Source organism: Varanus komodoensis, unplaced genomic scaffold (genome assembly GCF_004798865.1).
Source record: "Varanus komodoensis strain SLA01 unplaced genomic scaffold, ASM479886v1 scaffold51, whole genome shotgun sequence".
NCBI classification, from domain to species: domain Eukaryota; kingdom Metazoa; phylum Chordata; class Lepidosauria; order Squamata; family Varanidae; genus Varanus; species Varanus komodoensis.
Genome location: NW_025336100.1, coordinates 4,721,819 through 4,746,949, shown reverse-complemented (window position 1 = coordinate 4,746,949; position 25,131 = coordinate 4,721,819). Strand labels below are relative to the sequence as shown.

Below are 25,131 nucleotides of genomic sequence, written 5' to 3'. Positions count from 1 at the left end.
TTTGGTTGAAGTTTCATTTATTAAACAACATTTACGTTGGAAACAGCTTCAGCTCTTGGGCAGGATAGAAGTTAAACAGACAATAGTGCTAGTAGTAGCAGATATTGCGTAAAGTGCCATGGTTAGCTTCCTAATGCACCAGAGGAGGCCCAGAGAACTGCTGAGTAAGTTAATCCAAGCTATGGCAGGCGGGGAAGAGCTTGGAAATGGTTCTATTCACGTGTAATGCTAAACCATACCACGCATGGCATGGTATCCTACTTTGGCTTCTGGCTTCAGGCAGGCATATGGCCTCCATGAATCACTGGTTTCCACCCTGCTCCATCTTTCCTCCGAACGGTGGCTGGCATTCCGTCAGCCCCCGTGACTGAAAATCGACCCCAGAGTGCACTGCTCCCACTTGCAGCACCTGCCTCTCCCACACAAACCCTCAGCCACCTGCCCCTTTCCCCCCTGCTGCTCAGTGGAGCAACTGTTTACTCACTAGAGTAGCAATGTTGTGCTAGAGTAGTACTAAAGTAGTACACCCTGCCTCTGCCTTGTTTTTTGCCAACATGCAAGTGCACACACACCCCTCCCCACATGTGCCCCCATGCACAAACCCAAACGTCTCCCCTACTGCCGCCCTGCTCTCTGCAGCTGAGCACCCAGAGAGGCCTCGGTGTGGCCCCCTGTGCCAGGGATGGAGGCAGCATCATACATATGTCCCAGCACTCCGGCAGGGGGCGGTAGGGGACAGTCCTGAGGAACATCGGAGACAAAATAGGAACAGAGTGGAGGGTGGGAAGCAAGGGCTTTCCTGAGCAAGCACCCAGTTGGCAATGTTGGCACGAAGCTGGCAACGTGTGTTCCTCTTGTGTAGGCAACTTTTGCAAGGGGAGAGTGCTGGCTCCACAAGCAGACCTGGTGGTGCCTGCACAGCTTGCAATGGCCACTCACCCCATGGTCACTGCTGGGCGAGGCAGCATGGCTCAGTGCTCTGTTGCCATCAGAAACCCAGGGCTGAAGGAGGCCAAAAGCAGTGTGTGGAAGAAGGAAAAAAGCAGGGCATCTAGGCCAGTCAGAGTGCTGTTGGCTGCAAGTCAGCAGTTGATGTGCACAAGCAGGAGCATCTGCGGTGTCTGTGGCTGCTCTTTGGAATACTATAGAACTGGGCTGGTCAGACTTGCTTGACGGAAAAGCCACATATGGTAAATGTCAGATGTTGCAGTGCCGCAAGACATGAACAAATACTTACTGTTAAATAAAAGGCAGTTAAGCACACAGAAAAGCAAGCAAGGGACCTGTGGTAGCAGGGGAAGGAAGATGCATCAGACACTTGGCTTTTACAAATGTTTGGAAGTGAAGGAAAGGTTAACCTATTATGTAAATGACCATTGGGACAAAATGATTGACACCCATCTCAGCTAATGCAACCCTATGCACACTTACCCCGGAGTAAGCTCTGCCAAACACAGTAGGATTTATTGCTGAGTAAACTTCTGTTAGGGTACTGCTATGCTTTTAAGCCAAAATGACTAAAAACCTTTCAGAGTGAGACCTTTCTGTTTCCTTTTTAGCTCTGAATATCAGAAGAAACAGAGCGACCGCATACTGCCACCTTGGGAGCTCAGGTGCAAAACACCACCCAGCAGCAGAAGGAACTGGAAATCTCATTGCCAGCTGCCGTGTTGGAAACTTCAGCAAGGACCCAATCCTCCCCTGGAGTGCTGCTGTCATTTGGTTCCCTCAGCTTCAGCAGGGCCTGCAGAGAAGTAGCCCGATTTTGCACACCATCCTCGAGCACAATTCTGTGCCTTGTCTGATCATGCACATCTCACCCTCCACAAACAGGCAAATAGGGACCTGCTATGCTACAGGCTCTGCAAGCTGCAAAATAAACGCAAAGAGCTGCATGCAGCTTGCAAGCCTTGGTTTGGCCACCCCTGCCATAGAAGGAGCAATGGAAACCATGTGAAAGTGTGGTTTCTAGCTTCAGGTAATAAAACAAGCCACGGGGAAGTACAGAAATCATAGAACATACTATTGTTTCTCATCACGATTCCATGGAGGCCAAATGACTGCTTGGACAAAATTAGTTGTTTGGTTCAAACATAATGCCAAGCCTTGCCACTGTGGTTTGTTATGTCTGAACCAAGATCATTACAAACACAAGACTCCCCTGTATGTAACATTGAAAGGAAAGGTACAATAAGTGCATCAGGAAATTTAGTAGCAAGACTTCAGCTCGGGCGCAGGCTTCAGCGTGGTACAGAAAGTTTTCCATTGGCTCCATCCATAGGCCTAAAGAAAAAAGAGCAGGAGACTTACTACACAACTGACATGAATAAGTGTATTCATCTGGTAAAAACTAGAATTTGTTTCCAGAGAGTCACTGATCTAACTTGTTTTCAAGGAGGCATGACTTCACCTTCACTACTTGACGATTCAGGGCATCATAATCCTGTCAATATGCAATGATTTATCTCAATAAAATATGCATTCCCATTTTAAAATATGTAGCATTCAGGCTTAAGAAGAGTGACACATATTCTGTCTTTTGCAATATTCCTAGTAGTTCTTATACCTTAAACCCTTTTCTCCTTAAACCCTTTTGCCAAGCAGTAGGAAAGTTGATATTAGCGTGGTGGGCAGCTTGTCTAGGGAACAATGGGCCAGGCCATGGTGGTAGTGTCAACTCAGAAGTTCTATCTATCTATCTATCTATCTATCTATCTATCTATCTATCTATCTATAACTTTTGTAGACCGTCCCATTACTGAAGTCTTGGGATGGTTTAACATATTATTCTCAAGAAACACATTGTAAACAGTAGGAGCTCATGTCAACTGTCTATTAAAACTTAATGATTAGTAGCAGGGCTTGTAGACTTCCCTATATTAATTGGACAGAGTTCTTTGTTCACTGTTCAGATACTGGTCTCTCTGGCAGCCTTTGCTCACCATCCCTTCTAGCAGATGGAAGGACCAAACTAGAGCTGGTGTTCAATGTGCACTTCCATCAGGTATTTAAAAATGTACATTTGGGAGAGGTGATAAGATCAGAGTGGACAAAGAGAAGAAAATTAGGGTTTTCATCCCTGGTTATGGTCTTGATGAAAATCCATAAACTGAGTCGAGCATTTGCTTTGTGGGAAAATCCCCCACTGACATTAAAGGGAATTTTTCATCCAACCTGAATAGAAGGGGGATTTTCTTCATCAAGATGATAAAGGAAGAAAAGGCTATATGACCTCTCCAGTCCTGCTTACATGCACTTAATTATCAGTGCCTACAACCTAAGGGTACAACTTGTATTAAAAATGTGTATTAGCTGCAGAGACACTTATAATAACCTCTGCATATGTGTACTCGAAGTAAGCAAACCCCACTGGAGTTAGTAGGGTTTACTTCTAGGTAAGTGGGTGGTGGATGTTCACATACAGTTGGGCCTCAGGTGTGGCTCCAGACGAAGCTCTGACTGCACCATCATCCTATAAATGCCATTTGCAATCTTTCAATGGAGGCGGGGATCCTCCTCCGGGGTCTTCCCACCATTGATTTCTACACATAGCAGAAAATCTGCTAAGGAGAAAAGGATGGAGAAACCCTGTCTGGATGGACCGCAGACTTGCTCTATGAGTGCACCAGTAGTCAGTGTGTGCCACACTAGCCACTAATACTGAGAGATGTCTCAAGTCTTGAGACAATACCCTAGTACTGCTAAGTAGGTAGATAAGTTAGCAAGAATGAAAGGTTTGGGAAAGCAGGCAGCTTGTGGACCTAGAGAGCTGCAATGAACTAAGCTCTAAGATGTAAAACCAAAATGAAAGGTGTTATAGTTAACACAAGGACTTCTATTCTCTTGTCCACATGTGCCAGATTATCAAAAAGTTTTAAGGTTTTGTTTTTGCTTAATTATTTTTATTATACAGGTAGTAAAGTTTTATTCTTTATTGTAAACCACCTTCAGTGCCATTTTTTCTTGATAAGGAAGATGGTGTACCAATCAAATTAATCAGTCAATTAAAAAATAGCTCTAAAATTAAGCACTGAGCTCCAACAAAAGCCAAGATGGGGAAGTTAAGGTGACCATTAATCACTACTATGGAATTCACTCTAAGTAGACATAGAATTACTGCATGAAAGACTCACCTTTTACACCTGCATATTTTTCTTCTCCTCCTTAGACCTTCAATTAAAAGTTTTGAAAACACAACAGTGAGTTACTGTGTTAGTACATCAAATGTTGCAGTGTTCTGCTCTTATTCATCTCTACTTCAGCTCATAATGGTTTTGTATATATTATTAACTACTGATTTTTCTTTTTTTAATAAATTTTTTATTAAAATTTTAAACTAACACTAAAAACATCAAACATCACATACATCGAATTTTGTGTGCTGCCTGCTTCTTTGGCTCTGTGAGTGCAGATGGATCAAAGAATGAACACATACCCTCCTTATCCGCTTTTCCTTCTAGCAGACTGAAGGCTGCCTTGCGGTTCAGTTCACACTTTGCATTTTAACCAACTGCTGCCAAATACATTGTAAGCTAGCTAACTTGAATATTGTGCACAATAATATTGTAAGTAAACTTAGACTTGCCATATTGCTTTGCTTGGGATTCCAAGCCTTGAGCCCATGGCCAGTGCACTACATTCGCTCAGAAAAAAACAAATTCTCTTTAAAAGGAGTTGGTATCTTGTCAGTTAGCTGTCAAACCTCTGTGCTCTTGAGAAAGAGGACAGCTCAGTTTTCTACCCTCCTGAGCACCCAGATTCTCAGAAAAATATGGAGAACTGAGAACCAGAATGGATTCAGGTTCCTTCCCAAAATAAAAGTAAAACCAAACACCCCTGCCACCCCATGATGATTTCACTGGGTTCCATCTTTCTGCTAGCAAAGATGTTCACAGCCTTGGTTCTCTTTTGACAGTTGTCAAGAGAAACCAAAGTCAAATAAAAAGCTCTTGGCAGTCTCTCTGGGAACCGTGAGAGGTACCTGTTGCATTTTGACAGCAGACACTCTGCAGGGCATTGCCAGGTGAGACATGCCATGTGAGACCTGTAGACGTGCCCAGGTTTGCCTCTTGACCACTCTTTGTATATGCTGCTTGGGCACTTTGAATGGGCTGTTACTTGCTGTCAAACTAAAGATCGTGAAAGGTGATCTCCAGAAAAGGAAAAAGTGGGGAAGCAAAAAACTATGCCATGGCGGTGGGGATGGCAGACAAGATTGGGTTTGCTACAGGTAGGGATATGCTGGGAATTTGTTTTGGGGGGCTCCCTGGATTCTGACCCGCATTCTGGTAGCCATCAGTCCAACTTGGCACTGAGTGTGCGGAGCACCAGGAATTGAACTCTGGAGGATGCTGTGCAGGCAGCATCCCTTTTCCATGTGTGTGACTTGTGGCCATTGTTTATGCTGCATGTGCTCTGGAAAAAGGTTTGAAATGTCAAAACAGCTGGAATCCCATACAGAAACATACCATACTGCGACATGATACTTTCTAATTTACTTGTGTATGTGTCTGCAAGTTCATCAGAGATCTGATTTTAATCAACCAGGTCTCACAAGTGTCTTTGTATGCATTTGTGTATGAAGATTCATTTTCTAAGTCCTCCCCCGTCCTTTTCTACATCCTTGCCAAGACAGCAATGCTTGAGAGATACAGCTACTAAGGGAGAAGGAAATGAGCATGTTCTGCAGATAGGCTTCCCTGCTCATTATGAAACAATATGCTGAAGATTATAATGTGGTGCCCTTGTGAACTCAGCCTGTAGATGAGACCGTTCACATCTAGTTTTATGCTACCCCCACTCCCAACCTCCCAAACCCAACCATCAGATAGAACTAAAAGGAAATTCTTACCACAGCACACCGAAAGGATAATCACCAAAATGATCAGGACTAATGAACCACTGGCTAAGGGAACCCAGATGTAGAGCTCACACTTTATAAGGCTCTGAGTCTCCGTCTCTGTAGAAATGACACATATTAAAATGACTCCTGATGAATAAGCTTTTCTACAATTGAAACAAAGAAACAGAGGGAGTCAGAAGGGGCCTCCTGGGCCATCTAGTCTGACCCCCGGCTCCGCTCACAACATGCCCACCATGTGCATGTCCAGCCTATCCTTGAACACCCTCACTGATGGGGCCTCAACCACCTCCCGTGGAAGCCCATGCCATACCCTTGAGGTCCTGACTGTCAGGAAGTGCTTCCTGGCATCCAAATGGAACCTTGGTTCCCTGAGCTTTGCTCCGTTGGAGCGAGTCCTGCCTTCCTCTGCAGGGGTGAACTCTGTAGCATAGTTCAAAGCTTCACCGTTGTCACAGAACTTAACCTTGGGTTGCACCATTTGAAGCAGGAAGAGGACAACACAACCATTCTTAAATGCACACTGCAGGACAAAGTGCAGTAAAATATGACACTTTTTCTTCACTTTGCTATGTATGCCTGCAGGAAGGTAATTCCACTCACAAGTAGCAATTGTGTATATAATAAAACAAAGTCTTTAAGACGTAACACACTAACACAAATACCCCTCTAGACATGGAAAAATATAACCACATAAATCTGACACAGTTTATGGAACATTTTTTCTTGCTAGGAAATTGTACCCACAAAGAAAATGTTCATAATATAGGCCTGGTTGGACAGGACCAGTCACATAGTCTTGTCATATAGGCCCATAAACAAATCACAAAGCAAAAATAATTCCCAGTTTGTCCCAGTTTGTTTCATTATCATGATGAATAACCATTGATTGACTTATCCTCCATGAAGGTAGATTTAAACTAATCTAAGCAAGTGACCAGCACCACATCATGGGACAGTTACTTTAGCTAGTTATTTTTAGTCAATTAAAGAACTATTTTAATTAATGAACAGAAAGCATGTGTTTGGGCACTATCGGAAAAAGCTCATCAAGAGGGCTTGAAACATACAGGGGAAGGAGACATGCGGCATGGCATACCATCACCTGACAAAGATTTGTGTATTTCAACCATGAAAAAACTTCAAGCAGGGCCCAGAACCAGTCTCCCAAAAAAACAGAGGAAGAAAACCAGGGCACAAAGAAAATGAACTTCAGTGTCTCTACACCAATGCCCAGAGTATGAGAAACAAACATGGACTTGTGCTCATGGTACATGAGGGCAAGTATGATTTTACAAGAATCACTGAAGCTTGGTGGAATGACTCACATGACTGAAACTTTATAATTAATGGATACAACCTGTTCAAGAAAAATAGAAAGGACAAACAGGGAAGCTGAAGTCACTCTATAGATAAAAGGCACATATAACTGGGCAGAAGTATAAGAAGAGGGACTCAGTAGTTCCACTGAAAGCATCTCACTTAATTTAAAGGGAGCAAAAATAAGAGAAACATAGTTATTGGTGCCTATTATTGGCCACCCAGTCAAAAAGAGGACCAAGATACAACCTTTGAAAAGCAACCTGCCAGAGTTTCCAAGAAGAATGATGTAGTCATTATGGGGACTTCAATTACCCTGATATGTGCTGGGAGACAATTTCTGGCAAAGATGGTCCCTCCAAGAGATTCCTGACATGTGTTGCAGACAATTTCCTCCAGCAGAATGTAGAGGAAGGGATGAGAGGAACCGCTATCCTCAAATTAATACTAACAGGGATGACCTAGTGGGCAAAATAACAGGCATGGGAACCCTGGGAGGAATTCTCAATTATAAAGGAGACAAAGGTTAACTACAGCCAAACACATAACCTGAACTTCAAGAAAGCCAACTTTAATGACATAGAAGTCTCCTAAATAAATAAATAAATAAATAACTCAGAACAATGATAAGTGAGCTGCCATAGAAACTCACTCTTAAAAAAGAAAAGGAGTCCAATAGGGGTGGGAAATCTTGAAAAAGAAGATTTTTCAACAACGGACAATTCCAACAAGCAAAAAGTGTAGAAGACAACAGAGGAAGCCCATGTTAAAGCACTCTTTACCACAATATAGATTACTGCTTCCTAAAAGGAAGTTGCCATTGGGCATTGCCAAAACATATGAAAAGAAACATTACACCACCAACAAATGGCCAATTTAATCGAGTTATTATTGAAGAGACATTGTGGCATCCAGTATATTTGAAACATCTGTTATTGCTGAATTAAGCCTAGCCTAAGATCCATAACCCCTTGCAAAACAGATAATAGTGACTGGGTAAAATAGGGTACTCCCGTTTATTATTCCATTCTTGGCTAGGATCCTATGCATCATCTTTACTCACCAATAACAGATATTTATGCACATGAATTGTAGGTCGAGGTAGCTGTTTGGCCTCAGATGGTACTTCCAGTAATGCAGGCAGCTGTGAAGCTGTAAAAGCACCAGAAACAAACCTGGATCCTAATAAATGCATCCGTTGCTTATATTGCCATGCAGCCATTGCTGGTAATTGATAGCATGCAATGTGGAAAATGGCCAAAAATTTATTGTCAGGATTGACAGGCCGATCCTAAGTAAAAATCATCCTGTACGTCCAAGTACACCAGGCAAATGTGTTCTTGTCAATCTTGAAATCTGGATTTCTTCATAAAGTTAATTCTGTATGAGAAAATACATATATACTGCCGCTCTCTAGTTGTCACAACTGGAGGAGGAACATTATCCATTTTGGTATGATGAGAGACCAACACAATCCATTTGGAAAGTGAACCTAGAATGAAAATTCCAAAGCTGAATGGGGAGACCAGGGAAAAGAATGTAATCTACATGGAAAAGATCTAGTGCAAGTCAAGAGGGGGAAATGGCAACTTGATGAAGCAGCAGCAAATGTTGCCACTTTGGGTGACTATAAATCGCCCCGAGGGGTGTTTACCTCTCTAAATGACAGGTGAGTATCAAGACTCTCCATCTACAGCTCTGATTTCACTGAAATGGCCTGATAAGGTAATACTGGAAACAGTAAATAAAATGTCCCCCCCCCCACACACACACACTTACTCTTTCTTTTTTCTTTTCTTTTCATTTTTCTTTTAGTTTTATTATTTCTTTTTATATTATGACATTTTCTTTGCCAAGGGAATAGCACACCAATTTGATGCAGCTTGAACTCCTAAGGCATTTTTGTTTACCTATTTTGAAGGGACTTTGAAACGGATAATCTTTTGTTGACAGAAGGCATTTCTCCACTCTAGAACTAAGCATTATGAATACTGTAAACTGACCTTGGTATGAAAATATTAGCTGGGTAGAACATTTCCTGGTGATCATTTGGGGCGTAAATTGCCACCAAAAGCACCTTTTTAAATTTCACTGTAGCTTCAACCACCAGAATCCTACCATCTTTGTCAGCCAGTATATATTTGGGGTCTAATTTTTCCTTGATGTATAATGCTAAACCCTTTTTCTTTTGAGAAGCGGAGGATATAAATAGCGTTCCAAGCTTTGAGCATTCCAAGAGTTTACTGTGTTGTTTCTTGATGTATGTTTCTTGTAGACAAATTATATCTAGCTTCAGTTTTTGGAGTTGAGAGAAGGTCCTTCTCCTCTTAGAAGGTCCATTTACATTTAGAGAAAACAATTCAATTCTTCCTTCCATTTTAAGAGTCATATTTAAAGCATATATATTTATCTACTTATGTTTTGCCTTTACACTTCTACCTTTTCTCTTTTCTTTTGGTTCCGATGTTTGTTCGTCTTGTTGTGAGTCTGTATTCCCTATTTCTCCTTCTTCAGAGTGATATATTGTTACTTCCATTGCTTCAGCGCCTTTTCCTCCTTCTTCTTGTACATCCGATTCTTCATCTTCAAATGAGCTTCTGAATTTTTCATAAAACTCTTGTGCTTTGTAAATTGAATCCAACTTATATCTTGTGGAATTCCTGGTAAAGAATATTCCTTCTGGCGTTAACCACCTATACATAATCTCCTTCATGGTCAGCTTTGTGGTAAGGAATAAATATTTCTTTCGTCCTTCTCTGATCCTCCATGGTATTTGTTTCAGGACAGTCACCTCATGGTGATTGTCGATTTTTAAAGGTTTATCATGTACAGCCCTCAAAACATTATCTCTTACAGACCTTTTTGCAAATTTAACATGAATTTCCCTGGGAAGTTTGTGTTTTCTAACATAAGTTGAATTAACTCTATAAACAAGGTCAATATTTGCATCCACCTCTTTGTTTTCCAAATCCAATGCATCTGCCAGCATGGTAATTATTAATTCCCTTAAGTCTTCATCCTTTTCCTCAGGTATGTTCTGGAATCTTAGATAATTGGATGCCTTCTCCATCTCTAATATAGTGACTGAGTCCCATAGTGACTTATTTGTTTGTTTTAATAGTTGTGTTTCTTTGTCTACTGTTTCAATTTTTGCATGGGCTTGTTGTATTTTTTGTATATTCTGTTCAATTTTGAGTCGAACATCTGTCAATTCATTAGATACATCCCTAACAGAGCTGTCCAATTTATCCAATCTTTCTCTTTCTTCCATTGCTGTGTTCTTTTGCTCTGCTATCATGTTCTTTTGTTCTAAGGTCAATTTTAATATAGAATTTTGCCTGGCCTCTTGAGATGCTTGCACCAATGTTAGAGATGCTTATATCGCCAAAAGTGTCATTTGTAGATCTTTTTGGTATTTTTCAACATCTGCAGTTTTGGATGGATGAGTTGGACTCTGGGTAGCTGATGCAGGTGCCGAGGAGGAGGAGGGGTGTGTTTTGTTTCATAGTGATAGAGATTTTGCTGGTAACTACAGTGACAGCAAAGAAAAATCCTCCAGAGAAAGGGGAAAAAAAAAGGGAAGGAGAAGGCTTGTTTAACACACAGTATATCTGTTATAAGTAAAATGGCCACGGGGTGGCAGCAGAGAGTTGTTTGTTGGTGTAACGTCAGCAAAGTGTCTCTGAGGGCCGTGTAATCAGCAAGTAAGAAGAAAAGCTTTTCTATCATTTAATCTGCAATAATTTCTATCTTGATTCTTTGCCCTTGGGAGGTTAAAGAGCTTTTCTTTTCTAAGCCTCAGATTTCCCAGATCTCAGCTCCTCTCCCCTAGATTAGCTCCCCTAGTTGCTGCTTAAATTCTGCGCGGGGGGGGGGGATTCCTCCCTCCATCGAAAGGGCTTTTCTTTCCTTTTCTTTTATCCAGATTAACATTTATTTCACGTTCTTTCACGGGTAATATTTTGAAGAGTAGAAATGCTCACCCAGCAGGTCCGATGCGTTTCAAGCTTTTATTCTTTGCTATATTGCCGGTCGTTGATGGCTTGCAGGGGGAGATTCCCCCTTGTTCGGCTGAGAAAATCCCAAGTTTCTCCCAGTCAATGTGCAGCGGCCCCCCGCACCGGCCAGAAGCGTGCTCAGGCTTCTAGTCCCTGCCCCGACAGGGCTTGGATGGACCTCTTTTGGCCCCCTGTTGAACGGATTACTGGCGTGATTTACGGGAGCCTCCGTTCTTCACAGCCGTCTTGCCACGACATTGACCGAAAGTCTACCGGAAGTTCTACCAAAAACTACATACTTTACTCTCGCAATTGGATTATCAGACTTTGTGCTTAATGGGAGATTTCAACGCAATTGTGGACAAGAAAATGGACCGTAAGAGTGAGACTAAGGAGAAGAAAGGCAGGAGGATACTTCCAAAGTCTTGCTTTAACACAACTGAAGAACTTAGACTGACAGAAGTTTGGAGACATAAAAACCCAGCCTCTGCTAAATACACTTTCTACTTGAATAGACATAGGTCGTGGTCCAGAATTGATATGATTTGGATAACCCCAGACTTAGTACCAGACCTGTTAGAAGCTGAAATAGAGACAAATGTCTGGGCAGATCACAATCCTGTAACTATGACATTGAAAGCGACAGTAAAAATGCCCAGATGGGTGTTAAACAAAGCCTTATTAAAGAAAAAAATAAAGAAGAGATAAAGAAATGGAAATATTTTTTCAAATTAATAAAACTGAAGAAACCTCTTTGCAAAATGTTTGGGATACAGCTAAAGCCTATGTTAGAGGGCTGATAATAACATACTCAGCAAAAATAAATAAAATGAGAAAGCAGTAATGATCTAAATTAGTAGAGGAATTGATGAAGCTTGAACAGGAGCTACAGGAAGATCCATCTAAAAAAGACCTTAAGACACAAATGAATATTCTAAAACACAAACTGAACCTCTTGGATACAAATGAACTTACCAAGCAAATGAAACTGACTAAACAGAATTTTTTCGAAAATGCTAATAAACCAGGGAGATGGTTAGCTCATAAAGTAAAGAAGGAAAGAGAGAAGAGATTAATATATGAACTGAAGGAAAGAGAGGATGACTGCAAGTACAAAGCACACAAATTAAGAAAATAGTGGAAGACTTCTTTGCAAAGTTGTATCAGAATAAAGAGGCTTCAACTGAGAAAGTTAATAAGTATATCCAAAAGGGAAAATTACCAAAGCTACCAGAGAAATACCGAAAAGCACTAAATGAAGAAGTAACAATGATAGAAATAACTGAGGCAATCAAGAGAACGACAAAACCCCAGGCCTGGATGGGTTACCAGGAGAGCTCTATAAAACTTTTGAAGGAATCTTGTCTATACCTCTTAAGGACATATGTAACACAGCATTGCTAGATGCTAAAATACCAATTACTTGGACAGAGGCAAATATTACACTAATACTGAAAGAAGATACAGACACAGATCCAGAACTATAGACCTATATCACTATTAAATGTGGATTACAAAATTTTTGCCTCTGTAATGGTAGAAAGACTAAAGAAGTATCTAACAGACTTCATACATCCAGACCAAAATGGCTTTTTACCTAAAAGACAAATGAGGAATAATATGAGAATCATCCTGGACATTTTAGAGTATTAAGAGGTACATTCTGAAAAATCAATAGCGTTATTATTCATGGATGCACAGAAGGACTTTGACAATGTCAACTGGCAATTTGTGGAGCAACAACTAGTTCAAATGGAGTTTGGTGAAAAATTTATTAATGCGATATTAAGCATTTATCAAAAACAGTCTGCTAGGATTATAATTAATGGAGAATTTACAAATACTATAGACATACAAAAGGGCACAAGCCAAGGATGCCCTTTATCACCACTGCTGTTTATATTGATCTTAGAAGTGTTAAATAGAAATATTAGAGATGATATGGACATTAAGGGCACTAGAATTAGAGATGAAAGCTATAAATTGCAAGCATTTGCAGACGATTTAGTTTTTATAATTGAGGAACCCTTGGTAACAATGTCTAAACTTCTACAAAGAATTGAAGAATATGGCGATGTTACTGGGATGAAAATAAACAGAGACAAGACGAAATTGTTGGTAAAAAAATCTTACACTGGAGCAGAGAAAAACCCTGGAGGAACAAGTAGACCTTCAAATTGTTAAAAAGGTTAAATATTTGGGAATTTTTCTTACAGCTAAGTGTACTACATTGAAAGAAGATAATTATGATAAACCATTTAAGGAAATTAAGAGTGATTTGGAAAAATGGGCTAATTTGCAATTATCTTTGTTGGGAAGAATAACACTAGTTAAAATGAATATATTACCAAAGCTTTTGTTTTTATTCCAAATGATTCCCATGAAAATTAATAAAAAATTCTTTGATGATTTAAATACCCAAATCTCAAGATTCATATGGAAACAGAAGAAACCAAGGATTAAATTAAAAATGCTTCAGGAGGCTAAAGGGAATGGGGATTTTGGTCTTACTGATTGAATGTTGTATTATCAAGCTTCTGTTTTAACGTGGCTAAAAGAATGGAGAACTTTAAGAAATAAGAAATGGAAGTGGGGATATAGCTCAGTGGTAGAGCATTTGACTGCAGATCAAGAGGTCACTGGTTCAAATCCAGGTGCCTCCTGAAATGTTTTGCGGGTGCTCAAAGATCGACTGGACATGCACATGGTGGGCGTGTCGTGAGCAGAGCGGGCTGATGCAGGAGGTCAGACTAGATGGCCTGGGAGGTCCCTTCTGACTTGCTCTGTTTCTATGTTTCTATGAAATAAGAGAATCTTGTATCTTGAAGGGCATGATTTGCAAATGGGTTGGCACGCTTATATGTGGTATGAAAAGTGTAAGGTACATGGTTGTTTCTTAAATCATTATATTAGGAAATCATTAATGTCAGTGTGGGAAAAGTTAAAGACAAAACTGTATATTAAATTACCGAGATGGCTTTTGCCTATGGAAACTCTTGTATATCCAAATGCATTAAATTTTGATACGATCGTGAAATATGATGATATTTTGGATTATGATGGTGGTTTAAAATTGAATCAAGAAATACAAGAACAAGGAATTAATATTTCTTGGTGGCACAAGGTTCAAATGCAATCGAGATATGCTAAAGACTATAGAATGTGGGGCTTCTATAAGGAGTTAACAGCATTTGACCACGTGACTTTCAAATCAGATGAGAAAATGATTAAAAGATTGTATAATTTTCTTTTGGATAGGAGAATGGAAGATGAACAGGTTAAGGAAACTATGATAACTTGGGTGCAAAACTTTGGATATAATATTATTATTTCGATTTATATCCTGCCTTTTTCCTACAAAGGGCTCAAGGCAGCTTACATCTCCTCCTCCATCTTATGCCCCCACAACAACAACCCTGTAAGGTAGGTTGGGCTGAGAGTCTGTGACTGACCCAAAGTCACCCAGTTGGCTCCATGGCTGAGTGTCCTAGTCCCATGCTCTTAAACACTACACCACACTGGCTCTCAAGTTAGAGTTAGAGAAATGGCAAAAGCTGTGGGAAAGAAATATTAAAGTAACATTAGCAACTTCATAAAAAGAAAACATGTACAAAATATTTTATAGATGGTATTTGTTGCCAAATAGGTTAGCCAAGATGTTTCCAAATATGTCAAATGGATGTTGGAAATGTAAACACAAATCGGGTACTTTTTATCATACGTGGTGGACATGTGACAAGGCAAAAAAATATTGGATTAAAATACACAAATGGCTTGAGGAAATTTTACAAAAACCTCTAACATTTAAACCTGCAATTTTCTTATTAGGCATTGAACCTGATGATCATAGTAAACAAGCAATGTATTTGATTCTGCATGTAACTACTGCGGTGCGGATTGCATTTGCCCAACACTGGAAGAGTGAAGAGCCACCTACTGATGAACTGATTCTAAAAAAGACCTTGGACTTTGTGGAAATGGACAGATTGACTTTGTCTCTGAAGGAGAAAGAAGATACAGATTTCTTTCGAACTTGGGACTCTTTTTATCATTGGCTAGAAAAACGGGACTATGCATAGACTTAATTATGTTTATAGTTTAACATAAAAAGAGAAATGTGGAGGGCTGACCCAGTAGGTCTGATGTTTTCAATGACTGATGCTTTTTAGTTTTTGTTAGGTATATATTAAGAATAAAACTTATTCACAAAAGAACGAACGAACGAACGAACGAACTAGCTGGGTGAATTTTCATGCTTAATTGTGTTTTTTTTTAATTGAGAAAGAGGACAATGGTGCTTTTTGGACAGCTGAGACTTGAGATTATGATTTTGGTTTAAGGCATTTCTGTTTCTCTGCTTGGAGAGGACTTTGAAAAGGTTACTGTTCCACTTAATTTTGCAGCTGTAAATTGTCTGATATTTTTATTCAAGAATCCTGGACATTATTAATTGACCTTGGCTGAAGCTCACTGTAGCAGACAAGATGGTTCTCTCCCCCTTTGTCACCGTTTTTAAGGGAGTTGCTGGTTGAGCCAGGCAATTTTTTTGCTGCTGTTTTTGATCTAAACTACACATGATTTGCTCTAAGGAACAATTGTATCTCTCTGATGGGACTTGGGGGGTTTTCACTGGTCCTGGCTCCCCTTACGAATAAAAAATTAATAATCCTAAAGAACAAAGAACAAAAAATGTACTATGAGAAGACCATTAGCTCTTAGAGAAGACCATTAGCTCTTAGACCATTAGGTCTTAGAGAAGAATGGAAGTCAAGGTCCTTTGCTATGACAGTTGGAACAATGTCTCTTTTTAATAAACTAATTCAAACTAATATTTTAATAGAGACAGAATGGGAGTAATAGTTCTAATATTGATAGAAGGATGACTAACCAACATTATCCACTTTCCTCTTTTGTCCTTTTTCTTCCCTCGTATCTTTTCCTTGGGGTTTTTTTCTCTTTCCTTCTTTCTTGACTCTCCTCCCCTAACTCTTCTGCTTTAAGCTGCAATGTCAAATTGTAATTTACTTATAGGTATTAAGAAATGTGTGAAGTGGAAGTGCGGAGGAGCAGAGGAGAAGAGAAGAATTAATGTGAGAAGGAAATCTGAATTGGATGCTGGAAAGCTGATGCCAGATCTAAAAAGAGATATTCAACTGAGCTTCTTATATTGAGTTTTAGAGACAGAACGATATTATTAATTGATATTAATGCACTGCATTTTTCTTTTAAGAGAATCAAAGCAGTTTTTCATGAGTCTTAAAAATATAGTGTCAGAGAGCCTTTCAGGGAATATGTCAAATTTAGGACTGGAGCTGGTTCTGGATGGAGATCACTGGAGCCCTCAACAGTTGAAGAATAGAGAAATAGATTGGTGGAGTATGCTGTTTAGAAGATTGTTAAAGGAATGTGCAGCAGGATAAGTGGATCTGAGGTGTTTAAAAAAGATAGGGAAAGCTGTGGAGGATCTGAAGCGATTGGAGGATCAGTTGTTGTATAGATTAAGGGTTTTTTTTTCTTAGCTGGGCAGGCTTGGAGCCACCCAACGTCTTCAATTCCTAAAAATATCTCTAAGCCTCACGTGCCGTTTATGAGAAATGAGGAGAGGCCTGATTTGCTCTGAAACAATGCTGTCTGCCCATAAGAACATTAATCACTCTTACAGAATGGGAGTGGTGGTGGTAGGGCAGCTTGGTAGGTCCCAAGAGAGCACTGGTACCAAGAGGCTCCTGGCTGCTTGCTCCTGCTTTAACATGGCATGAGGCAGGTCCTTCAGACAGCTGAAGCTGGCTTATGCAGATGTGAGGAAGATAACTAATCTTTAATTCGTTATTATTGCTACTGTTCCTGAGAAGAAGTGCTTATGGGGAAGTATCTCAGATGCCAAAATGATATGGCCAGGCTTGGATACTAACAAGTCTTGACCTGAGGAGTAGGCACCATTTGCTATTCTGCCTCCGTCACCAAAAATCTCTTGAGAGGGAGAAGTACTTTCATCAATTTGCTGTAAACTGCATCAAAGTGGTGATGGTGATTTGGATCATCTCAATATCCATTTTTTTTTAATTATAACAGTTTAATACCACAGATTATAAATTTGTACAATTGCTTCCAGTTTGTACATTATAATATTTTTTTTGTTTTGGATACAATGTTTTTAGTATTTACATTTCCTGATGTTCTAACACTAAACAATTTAAACTATGTATGGTTTTGTATCTTGACTTTGGATTCTGTCAGTTCCAAGCCTTCTGCCAAAACAGCTAATCTTTTTTTTTTTTTTAATGGACTTAAATTTGAAAGGAGCTGGAGGTAGAGTGCGTAGCAGAGCAGAGCAGTTCCTCACAGCATTTGTAGTATAATTCCAAATATGGCCCTATATACCAAAAATCATGATAGATTTATATCCTTCCTTCCTTCCTTCCTTCCTTCCTTCCTTCCTTCCTTCCTTCCTTCCTTTCATCGAGCTTAAGCAGATAATAACTTACATCAATAATCTTATCACACTAAAGTAGCAGGGGAGATATGCAAAGTAGAGACTGTTATTAAAAAAAACTTTCTTTGGACAGCTTCTAAAGTCCTGGTGCCCTTCCTAGAGACATCACCTGGAATAAACATACATAAAATCACCAAAAAGGTGAATAAAATAGTGAGATACCCCTGCCCTAACAATCATATTAGGTTTAGCTTGATTGTCTGGGCATGGAACCCTTCTTTCCCTTTTTTCCATATCAGCTGGAAAAATATGGACTCTAGTGGTTTCCAAACTCTAGTGGATTTGAACCCACTAGAGTTCAAATCTTTTAGCTTCAGCTTTAAGCTTCTATATTTTGAAACAGCACCCTATACTGATTGTTACTGCAGTGAAACAGACCCCAGGTAAGTTACAGTTTAACCCTCCCTCCTTTCCCATACTCCTTGTATTTAACAAGGACTGCAGTTGAATGTTAACCAAATGAAATGTTGTTGTGGTGTAGAACAGTTTTCTGCAACCCGGAGTCCTTCAGTGAGTTTGGACTAAAGTCCCATGGTTCCTCATCACTGACCATACTGGGTCTGATGGGAACTGAAGTCCAAAATATGTGCAAGGCACCAGGTTGGGAAAGACTTGTTCAAATTAAAGTGGTACAGCTATACAGCAGTGGGATCTAGGAACTCTTATGACTCACTACCTTGATGGGCTTACAGTACCCTGCTTTCCTGTTTTTATTTTCTACTCAAAATGTCCTGGAAGAATGGTAGGAATATGAATAGAAATCCTCACATCAAAACCAAAACCAAACTAGCATTGGGAGAAGGACTTGAAGCAATGCAGTAGAAATGTCCCTTATTTTATGTAAACATATTATGTATGCATTTGTCTAGGTAATGATTGCATTCATTTCCTACCTCACCTCCAGGACAGAATTATTCAAGGACACTAACCAGAGCTATGTCTGCTCACTGTCAGCTTGCATCCTTTGTCTTCTCAAACCAGATCCTGGGCTGGAAGTGGCACTGAGTGGAAAAATGGCTTTACATATTGGGTCAGTTATGATGCCAGATTTGTAGGAGTTTCAAGGAAACATACCTGAAGATGGGCTTCCCATGCCTTTTTCTGTTACCAGTCCTTTGCTTCTGGTTGAAACCTGCTTTGGGATGGTTGGAGTTGGGGTAAGCTGCACTGTGAACAAAATAAAGATGGAAGGCATTCTTTACCCATTTACCATGCCCAGTCTTGTGGTTTAGGACATGACTTTTAAGCATCCCTTTCCCTCTGGACTCCACAGTGTGGCTTACTTTGAAAACAGAAAACAACATGTTGGAGCAAGTGGTGCAGCTTTTAAAACCTGAGGAGCAGGGAAACCTCAAGGGAAAGGTCAATAGAGGTGATTGGCATTCTTCAGACCTCCTGAGGAGCAGGGAAACCTCTCCTTGCCAGCTCCTTATCAAGCCCTTTTCTTATTTGAGAGCCAGGAATAGTTTTGGTCTGCTGCATTGGATAGAAAGGAAACTGAGCAAATAGTGGTTGAGGGTAGAAGCAATGGGAAACTCCTCAAGATCAAGAGCAATAAACAACAAAGGGCAGGAATGTAAGAAGCGAGGCTTCTGTACTTGAAGGAACATCAGGGAGAGCAGAAAAAGCAAGCAAAAAGGGTCACCACTTGCAATGGGTAGTAAAGACATGCGACAGAACTTACAAAGACAAAGAGTTTCAAACGTACCTTGCCGGTAAACTTCGAGGCCTGAACTATAGTACAGTTCCTGGTTGCGATGAACAATGCAGTAATAGAAACCCTGATTCTCCTCCTCAAAGCTGGTAATAGTTAATTGGTAATAGTTTCCAGAACGTTCTGCTTTATAGCCTCTTTTGTGTTCTGGTGTCATCTTTGACCGTATAGAGACATGTAAGATGAAATGGGCAGAAAGGTCCTTTCTTTGAAGAACCCAGTACACGCCAGTATCGCTATAGTGAGGGTTACACATCAATTGAACTTCAGTTTGAAACTCTTTGGGAGGGCCTTTGATCATCTTGATTTCTACCTCATTTGCTTGGGACTTGGCACAACCTAAAGGGAGAAGAAATGCACGATTAGCTTGTTCTTAATCACCACCAAGGATTCTAAAGCACCCTCTTCTCACTACATTCTGCCAATATTCTGAAATGTAAAGCTGAATAAATGCATATAAGCAATCTGATAGGTTGAATGTATGGGATATAAATAACCCAAGATTCCAGCCAGAACTCTAGGGTTTACCTCAGCAGCTTTGTAGCTTAAAAGCAGAATATAATGAGTGCACCTTACAAAACTCACCCTGGCAACAAGTCATGGTGAGTTCATTGCATGTGAACATCCCACGATGATCCCCAACAGATAATTGAGCTCATGGGTTGTTGCCCTGCTGGCCCCACTGGTCCTCTGCAAATATCCCAGGGGAATGAATTGTTTCTCCCCACTCTATGGTGATCATAAGCCATCTGGGGCTCATCACTTTCTTTAACCCTTTCTTCCTGAGATCAGGAAAGCTGGCTTGACAATTGTCTTTTTACAACTCTGAGAAAAGAGCGGGGGAGGCAGGTGAAGGGGACTTTGGCAAGCCTGAAACAACTCAAAGTCATGGCAAGGAGGGAAAAGCCAGTGTCAGGGGACTCCAAGTGTTGCTTGGGCACTTTGGGGGCAGCTGGTACTGGTGGTCACCCAGAAGCCGCTTGCACAGTGGCAAGGAATTTTTTTGCTGCTCTTCCCATGAGGCTCTGTAGCCAACTCCCCATATCCACCATGGGTCAATCATCAGGGTATGGATGATACAACACAGCATCATAGGTAGAAAACCACTAGAAAAGTCCATGGATTGTTGGGGTGGCTTGTTCCCTGGAAACAAGCTGCCCTGGGGAGATGAGTCTGGGTAGCCACCAATGATGGGCTCCTCTCATGTGAACCCAATCAATACATCACAATTGATGCACACATACATATATCATGTAATATATGATACCTTTGTGTTAAGCATGCCTGAGGAGGTAGAAGACTACAAAGCAGCATTATTAATAAATCCAAATAAAAGCAACAAACATTGCGACCAAATGGGACCAAGTTTTCATTTGGCACAAAACCCCAAAAATCCTAGAAATCCACAGAAAACCTTTGCATGCGCTGTGTGGAGGCTCTTGACAAGGGCCGTAATTCACCTTCTTTCTGTGAGAGTATTAGAAGTCCCTTTAGCAAGCATGGCCAGGGAAAGCAGAGCAGCTGGGCCAGGGTGCAGGTGGTGGTGCTGTGCCTTTGGCACATCACAGCAGCAGCGGCGGCAGCAGGCGGAGGGCAGCGGCTGTGCAATTGCACTGCTATGGTGCACTGTGCTCCACAGTGGGGTATCAGTGATCAATATTACAGTGCTCCAAAAGCCCATCAATTAATTACTGATGTTCTGATTAAACCTAAGAACATGTGACCACCCTCCTGGATCCAGCCCTGGTCGAGGATCCTATTTTCCAGAGCAGCCAGCCAACCAAATGCCTCTGTGCGGCCCACAAACAGGACACGAAGGCCGGAGCAGCCTCTTGCACAGGGGCTCAATAAAAGGAATTCAAAGATACCTGGCCTCAGGTCCTGGCGGCAGGATATTGATCATGGACAATTTCTCTGAGCTTCTCTAATCGCACTTTAAGTCCTTTACATGGGGACCATCCCCACATCTTGTCGATGTGCATTCCACAGCTTAACTATATCTTCTGTACTTTCTTTTGACTGCCCTGAATTTCCCTTCTTTCAAGCTCTATTATTGTTTGCTAACTGGTCAAACATGCATATTATGGTATTTCCAACACTTACTACATGGAAAGGATCTTTAATTGTAATATCTGTCTCCCACCCGGTAAATTACACAGATGCACCATTTATTTTTTAGAACAATATTCTTAAGCTTACTGGCCACAATCCAGCACAGAAGTTAGTGAACTGAACCCACTAATTTTAACTGGCTTCATCTTAATACTGCACTTGGATAGAATTTAACAGTTTACGAGTAACCCACCCACCAAATCCTCACAATCAGACCCAAGCTCAGAGGGTAATCCATTCCGTTTAGAGCTTCTTGATGTTTTGAAAAACATCATTAGCCAATTTTATTATGTTCCCCCATCAAGTTTCTTGTTAATATCAAAGCAGTCGGCCCTCTAACGAGTGGGTGCCTGTAACCTTAATGTATGGTTCATACCCCAAAAGGGCTGCTGGTTGTTGTTAGAGATATTTGTTCCTGATGGATTTTTTAAACCAAGTTGTTTGAGTTTTAATTTCCAAAGTTGCATCTGGAACTTTGAATCTGTTCTGATTTTATATTCTGTAAGCCATCTTGAGACGTTTAGTGAAAAGACAGGAAATGTTTTATTAAATTAAAAATAACTCTACGCTAATCAATTGTAGCAAAATGCACAAACTCTATGGAATTTTTATTTAATACATTCGGTGTATATGGCACTGTTTCCTGTTTTTAGTTCCTTCCTTTTTTACTAGTTGGTAGATTTGAACAAAACATACAAATTTAAATTTATTTATTAGCTTGATCTTCTGTGCTTTGTTCCAAATGAGAAACAGCTTTTGAAACTCAGAGAAATTTCAAAAGTTGTTTGCTATTGCATGGGAATCTAATATATGCATAAAAGAAAGTACAATGTCTTCCTGGAACCCTAAATCACATTCAAAGTGCTATTTTTATGATTGCCTACTGCAAAGGAAAAAGATGTAAAGTAAATAGTACCAAACTTACCAAGAATTAGACCAAAAAGCCATAAGAAAGACGACATCCTAGCCATTCTCTTTTTGTAAGCTGCCTCTAGCAATGGTACAGGTGAGCAAATGTAAGCTGGATGATTAAGTAGAACCTGCCTAGTGGGAAAGATGTGATGTCAGCCACCCCCTGAACAGAGAATGTTTTCTCCTTCCAGTGGACATGAATTGAACAAAAAGAACCTTCAAATACTTTTATTATTATTTATAAATACAAGAAAAAAGGGGGAGGGAACCAAAAGCAAGAGAGGGAAAGAAAGGAAAAAGAGGAGAAGAACCCTCTGTGAAAGACATTAGGAGGCAAAGTACCCGGAGGAGGGCTTTCTCTGTGGTGGTGCCCCATCTATGGAATGTGCTCCCCAGAGATGTCTGCCTGGCGCTGTCGTTATTTGTTTTTGGTCACCAGGTTAAGACCTTTTTATTCCAGCGATATTTTAATAAGTTTTAATATTGTCTTTTCTATGTTTTTAACTGTAGCCAGTGTGGGACGGGACTTTATTTATGTTATATTTTATATTGTAAGCCGCCCGGAGGCTTTTTTGTGAATAGAATGGCATATAAATATTTTAAAGAAAGAAAGAAAGGACAGAAAAAAAATAAAACATATTCCGTCACCCTCAATATAAAAAGATGGAGAAATAAGGTTTTAATGGGAGAAATGAACATCCATATGAAACTGATATCTGTGTGTTATAAATTTAAATGTAGTAAGAAAAGTATGATCATCTGTCTAGTGGATGATAGGTGGTAGGTGTTTATCCTTTCAAACCTGAAATAAGGGTCATTTTGCAAGAGTAAGTGCTCTTATTATCCACATTTGTTTATTTATTCCCCTAAAAGCTTTTCTATCCCATTCCCTACAAACGTCTCAAAACAGCTTACAATAAATCAATAGAATAAAACAATCATGAGGATTGGGGCCTGGCTTTGGTGATTCCAATCTACAAAAAAGGACAGAGAGATCTACCTGCCAATTACCACCCTATTAGCTTTAGTACAGTCAGTAAACTTTATGCTAGACACATGTATTATAAGCTTCAGGACTGGGCTATAACTGAGAATATTTTGGCTGATGAGCAGGCAGGTTTTAGAAAAGGTGACTCAGTCATTGACCATGCACTAACCCTTAAACATCTGGTAAAGAAATATTCTTCTCAAGGGTGCTCTTCACCCTATGCAGCATTCATTGACCTTAGGTGTGCTTTTGACCTCATCTCCAGATCCAATCTCTGGGAGAAACTGAACTCTTCTTCACCTGACAAAAGATTACTTGTGCTTATATGAGACTTCTTGGATGACGGTACACTATGTCCAAGGACACTACACTAAAGAAATTCCAGTCAAGAGGGGACCGAGACAAGGATGTATACTAGCCCCTCTGCTTTTCAATATATATATATCAATTCTCTTATTGATAAACTCAACAGCCCTTCCCTTCGTCCACTGAAATTGGGAAATGGACACATATCTGCTCTTCTATATGCAGATGATGCTGTGCTACTTTCTCAAACACAGGTTGGCCTGAGACAGGCACTTCATGTACTAGCTGAGCACTGCCAGCAAGATGGTTTAGAAATTAATTACTCTAAAACCAAAGTTGTGAATTTTGCCAAGTGCCCTAAGATAAGATGTTTGGTGACTTAATAACCATATAATTGAGCAAGTCAAATCCTTCAAATATCTGGGGATTGTCTTTCATGCTACGGGTAACCGCAAATCTCATGCAGACTACATCATCTTAAATGCACCAAAAGCAGTGTCAGCCTTACAAAATATTTATTTCTGTGAAGGTGCACAGCATATACCCACAGCAACAAGTCTTTTTGTCTAAGATTTGAGCCCAGCTCCTGTTTGGAGCCCAATTGGGACCCTACAGGTCTTTTCTTCCCTTGGAAAGAGTTCAGTCTAAGTTCCTGAGGACTATCTTCCAAGCACCATGCTGCGTCGCAAACACGGTCCTACAATGCAAATCCAGCCTTCTTAAAATTGAAACTTTGGCTTGGATTCACATCTTTCCTTACTCGCTCAAGCTCCTCTTTGTTCCAGCTGGCTTGGTCCCTCTAACAATGACCAGCTTTCAGAGTTTGTGGAGCCAGGCAATACAGGCCAAATTGCTGTTGTACAGTTATCCATGGCCAGCTATCTCCTCAATGGGCTATGAACAGGCGTTAGCAGAACTTAAACAGCAAGCCATTGATCTAGAGCTACAGATTATCCAGTTTTATCCAGAAATACCTTCCTGAACTATTCCATGCATCTTTTCCAACCAGCTAGATATCTCAGCAGCGTAACTATCCCCAAATTTAGAAGAGCTTTATCTCTAGCCAGATTCAGTGCCCTCCCAACAGCTATTACTGAAGGGAGATATTGAAAAACACCCCCTGACATGGTCCCTCTAATAATGACCGACAGCTTTCACAGCTGTTGGGGCCAGGCAATACAGGTCACATTGTAATTATATGGTTATTCATGGCCAGCTATCTTTTTGATGGGCTAGGAATGGGTGTTAGCAGAACTTACAGCGGGTCATTGATTTAGAGCTACCACTTTATCCAGAAATACCATCCTGAACCATTCCACACATCTTCTTCAACCAGCTAGATATCTCAGTAGCATAACGGTCTCCAAATTTAGAAGGGCTTTATCCTTAGCTAGATTCAATGCCCTCCCAACAGCTGTTTCTGAAGGA

At 40.4% G+C, this 25,131-nt stretch overlaps 1 protein-coding gene and 1 non-coding gene across 2 annotated transcripts; one reads left to right on the top strand and one right to left on the bottom strand.

Moving 5' to 3' along the window:
• On the bottom strand, positions 1-22,509 carry CD8A (CD8a molecule). The gene is made up of 6 exons (XM_044447274.1): positions 22,423-22,509; positions 19,380-19,724; positions 18,746-18,838; positions 5,852-5,959; positions 4,134-4,170; positions 1-2,283 (listed from the first exon to the last, which is right to left on the bottom strand). Exons 1-6 carry the CDS (start codon positions 22,466-22,468, stop codon positions 2,241-2,243), a joined length of 672 nt encoding a protein of 223 aa, XP_044303209.1. The 5' UTR covers positions 22,469-22,509; the 3' UTR covers positions 1-2,240.
• Positions 13,770-13,841, top strand: TRNAC-GCA. Its single transcript has one exon. It is a non-coding gene; the product is annotated as a tRNA-Cys (tRNA).
• Positions 22,510-25,131: the final 2,622 nt, after the last annotated feature.

Excerpts from the sequence above, each read along its gene's own strand:
- CD8A (XM_044447274.1), bottom strand. The coding sequence starts at position 22,468 with ATGGCTAGGATGTCGTCTTTCTTATGGCTTTTTGGTCTAATTCTTG. Across the intron at positions 4,171-5,851 it reads TATCCTTTCGGTGTGCTGTG|GTCTAAGGAGGAGAAGAAAA; the intron begins GTAAGAATTTCC and ends TTTTAATTGAAG. Across the intron at positions 2,284-4,133 it reads AAAATATGCAGGTGTAAAAG|GCCTATGGATGGAGCCAATG; the intron begins GTGAGTCTTTCA and ends TTTTTTCTTTAG.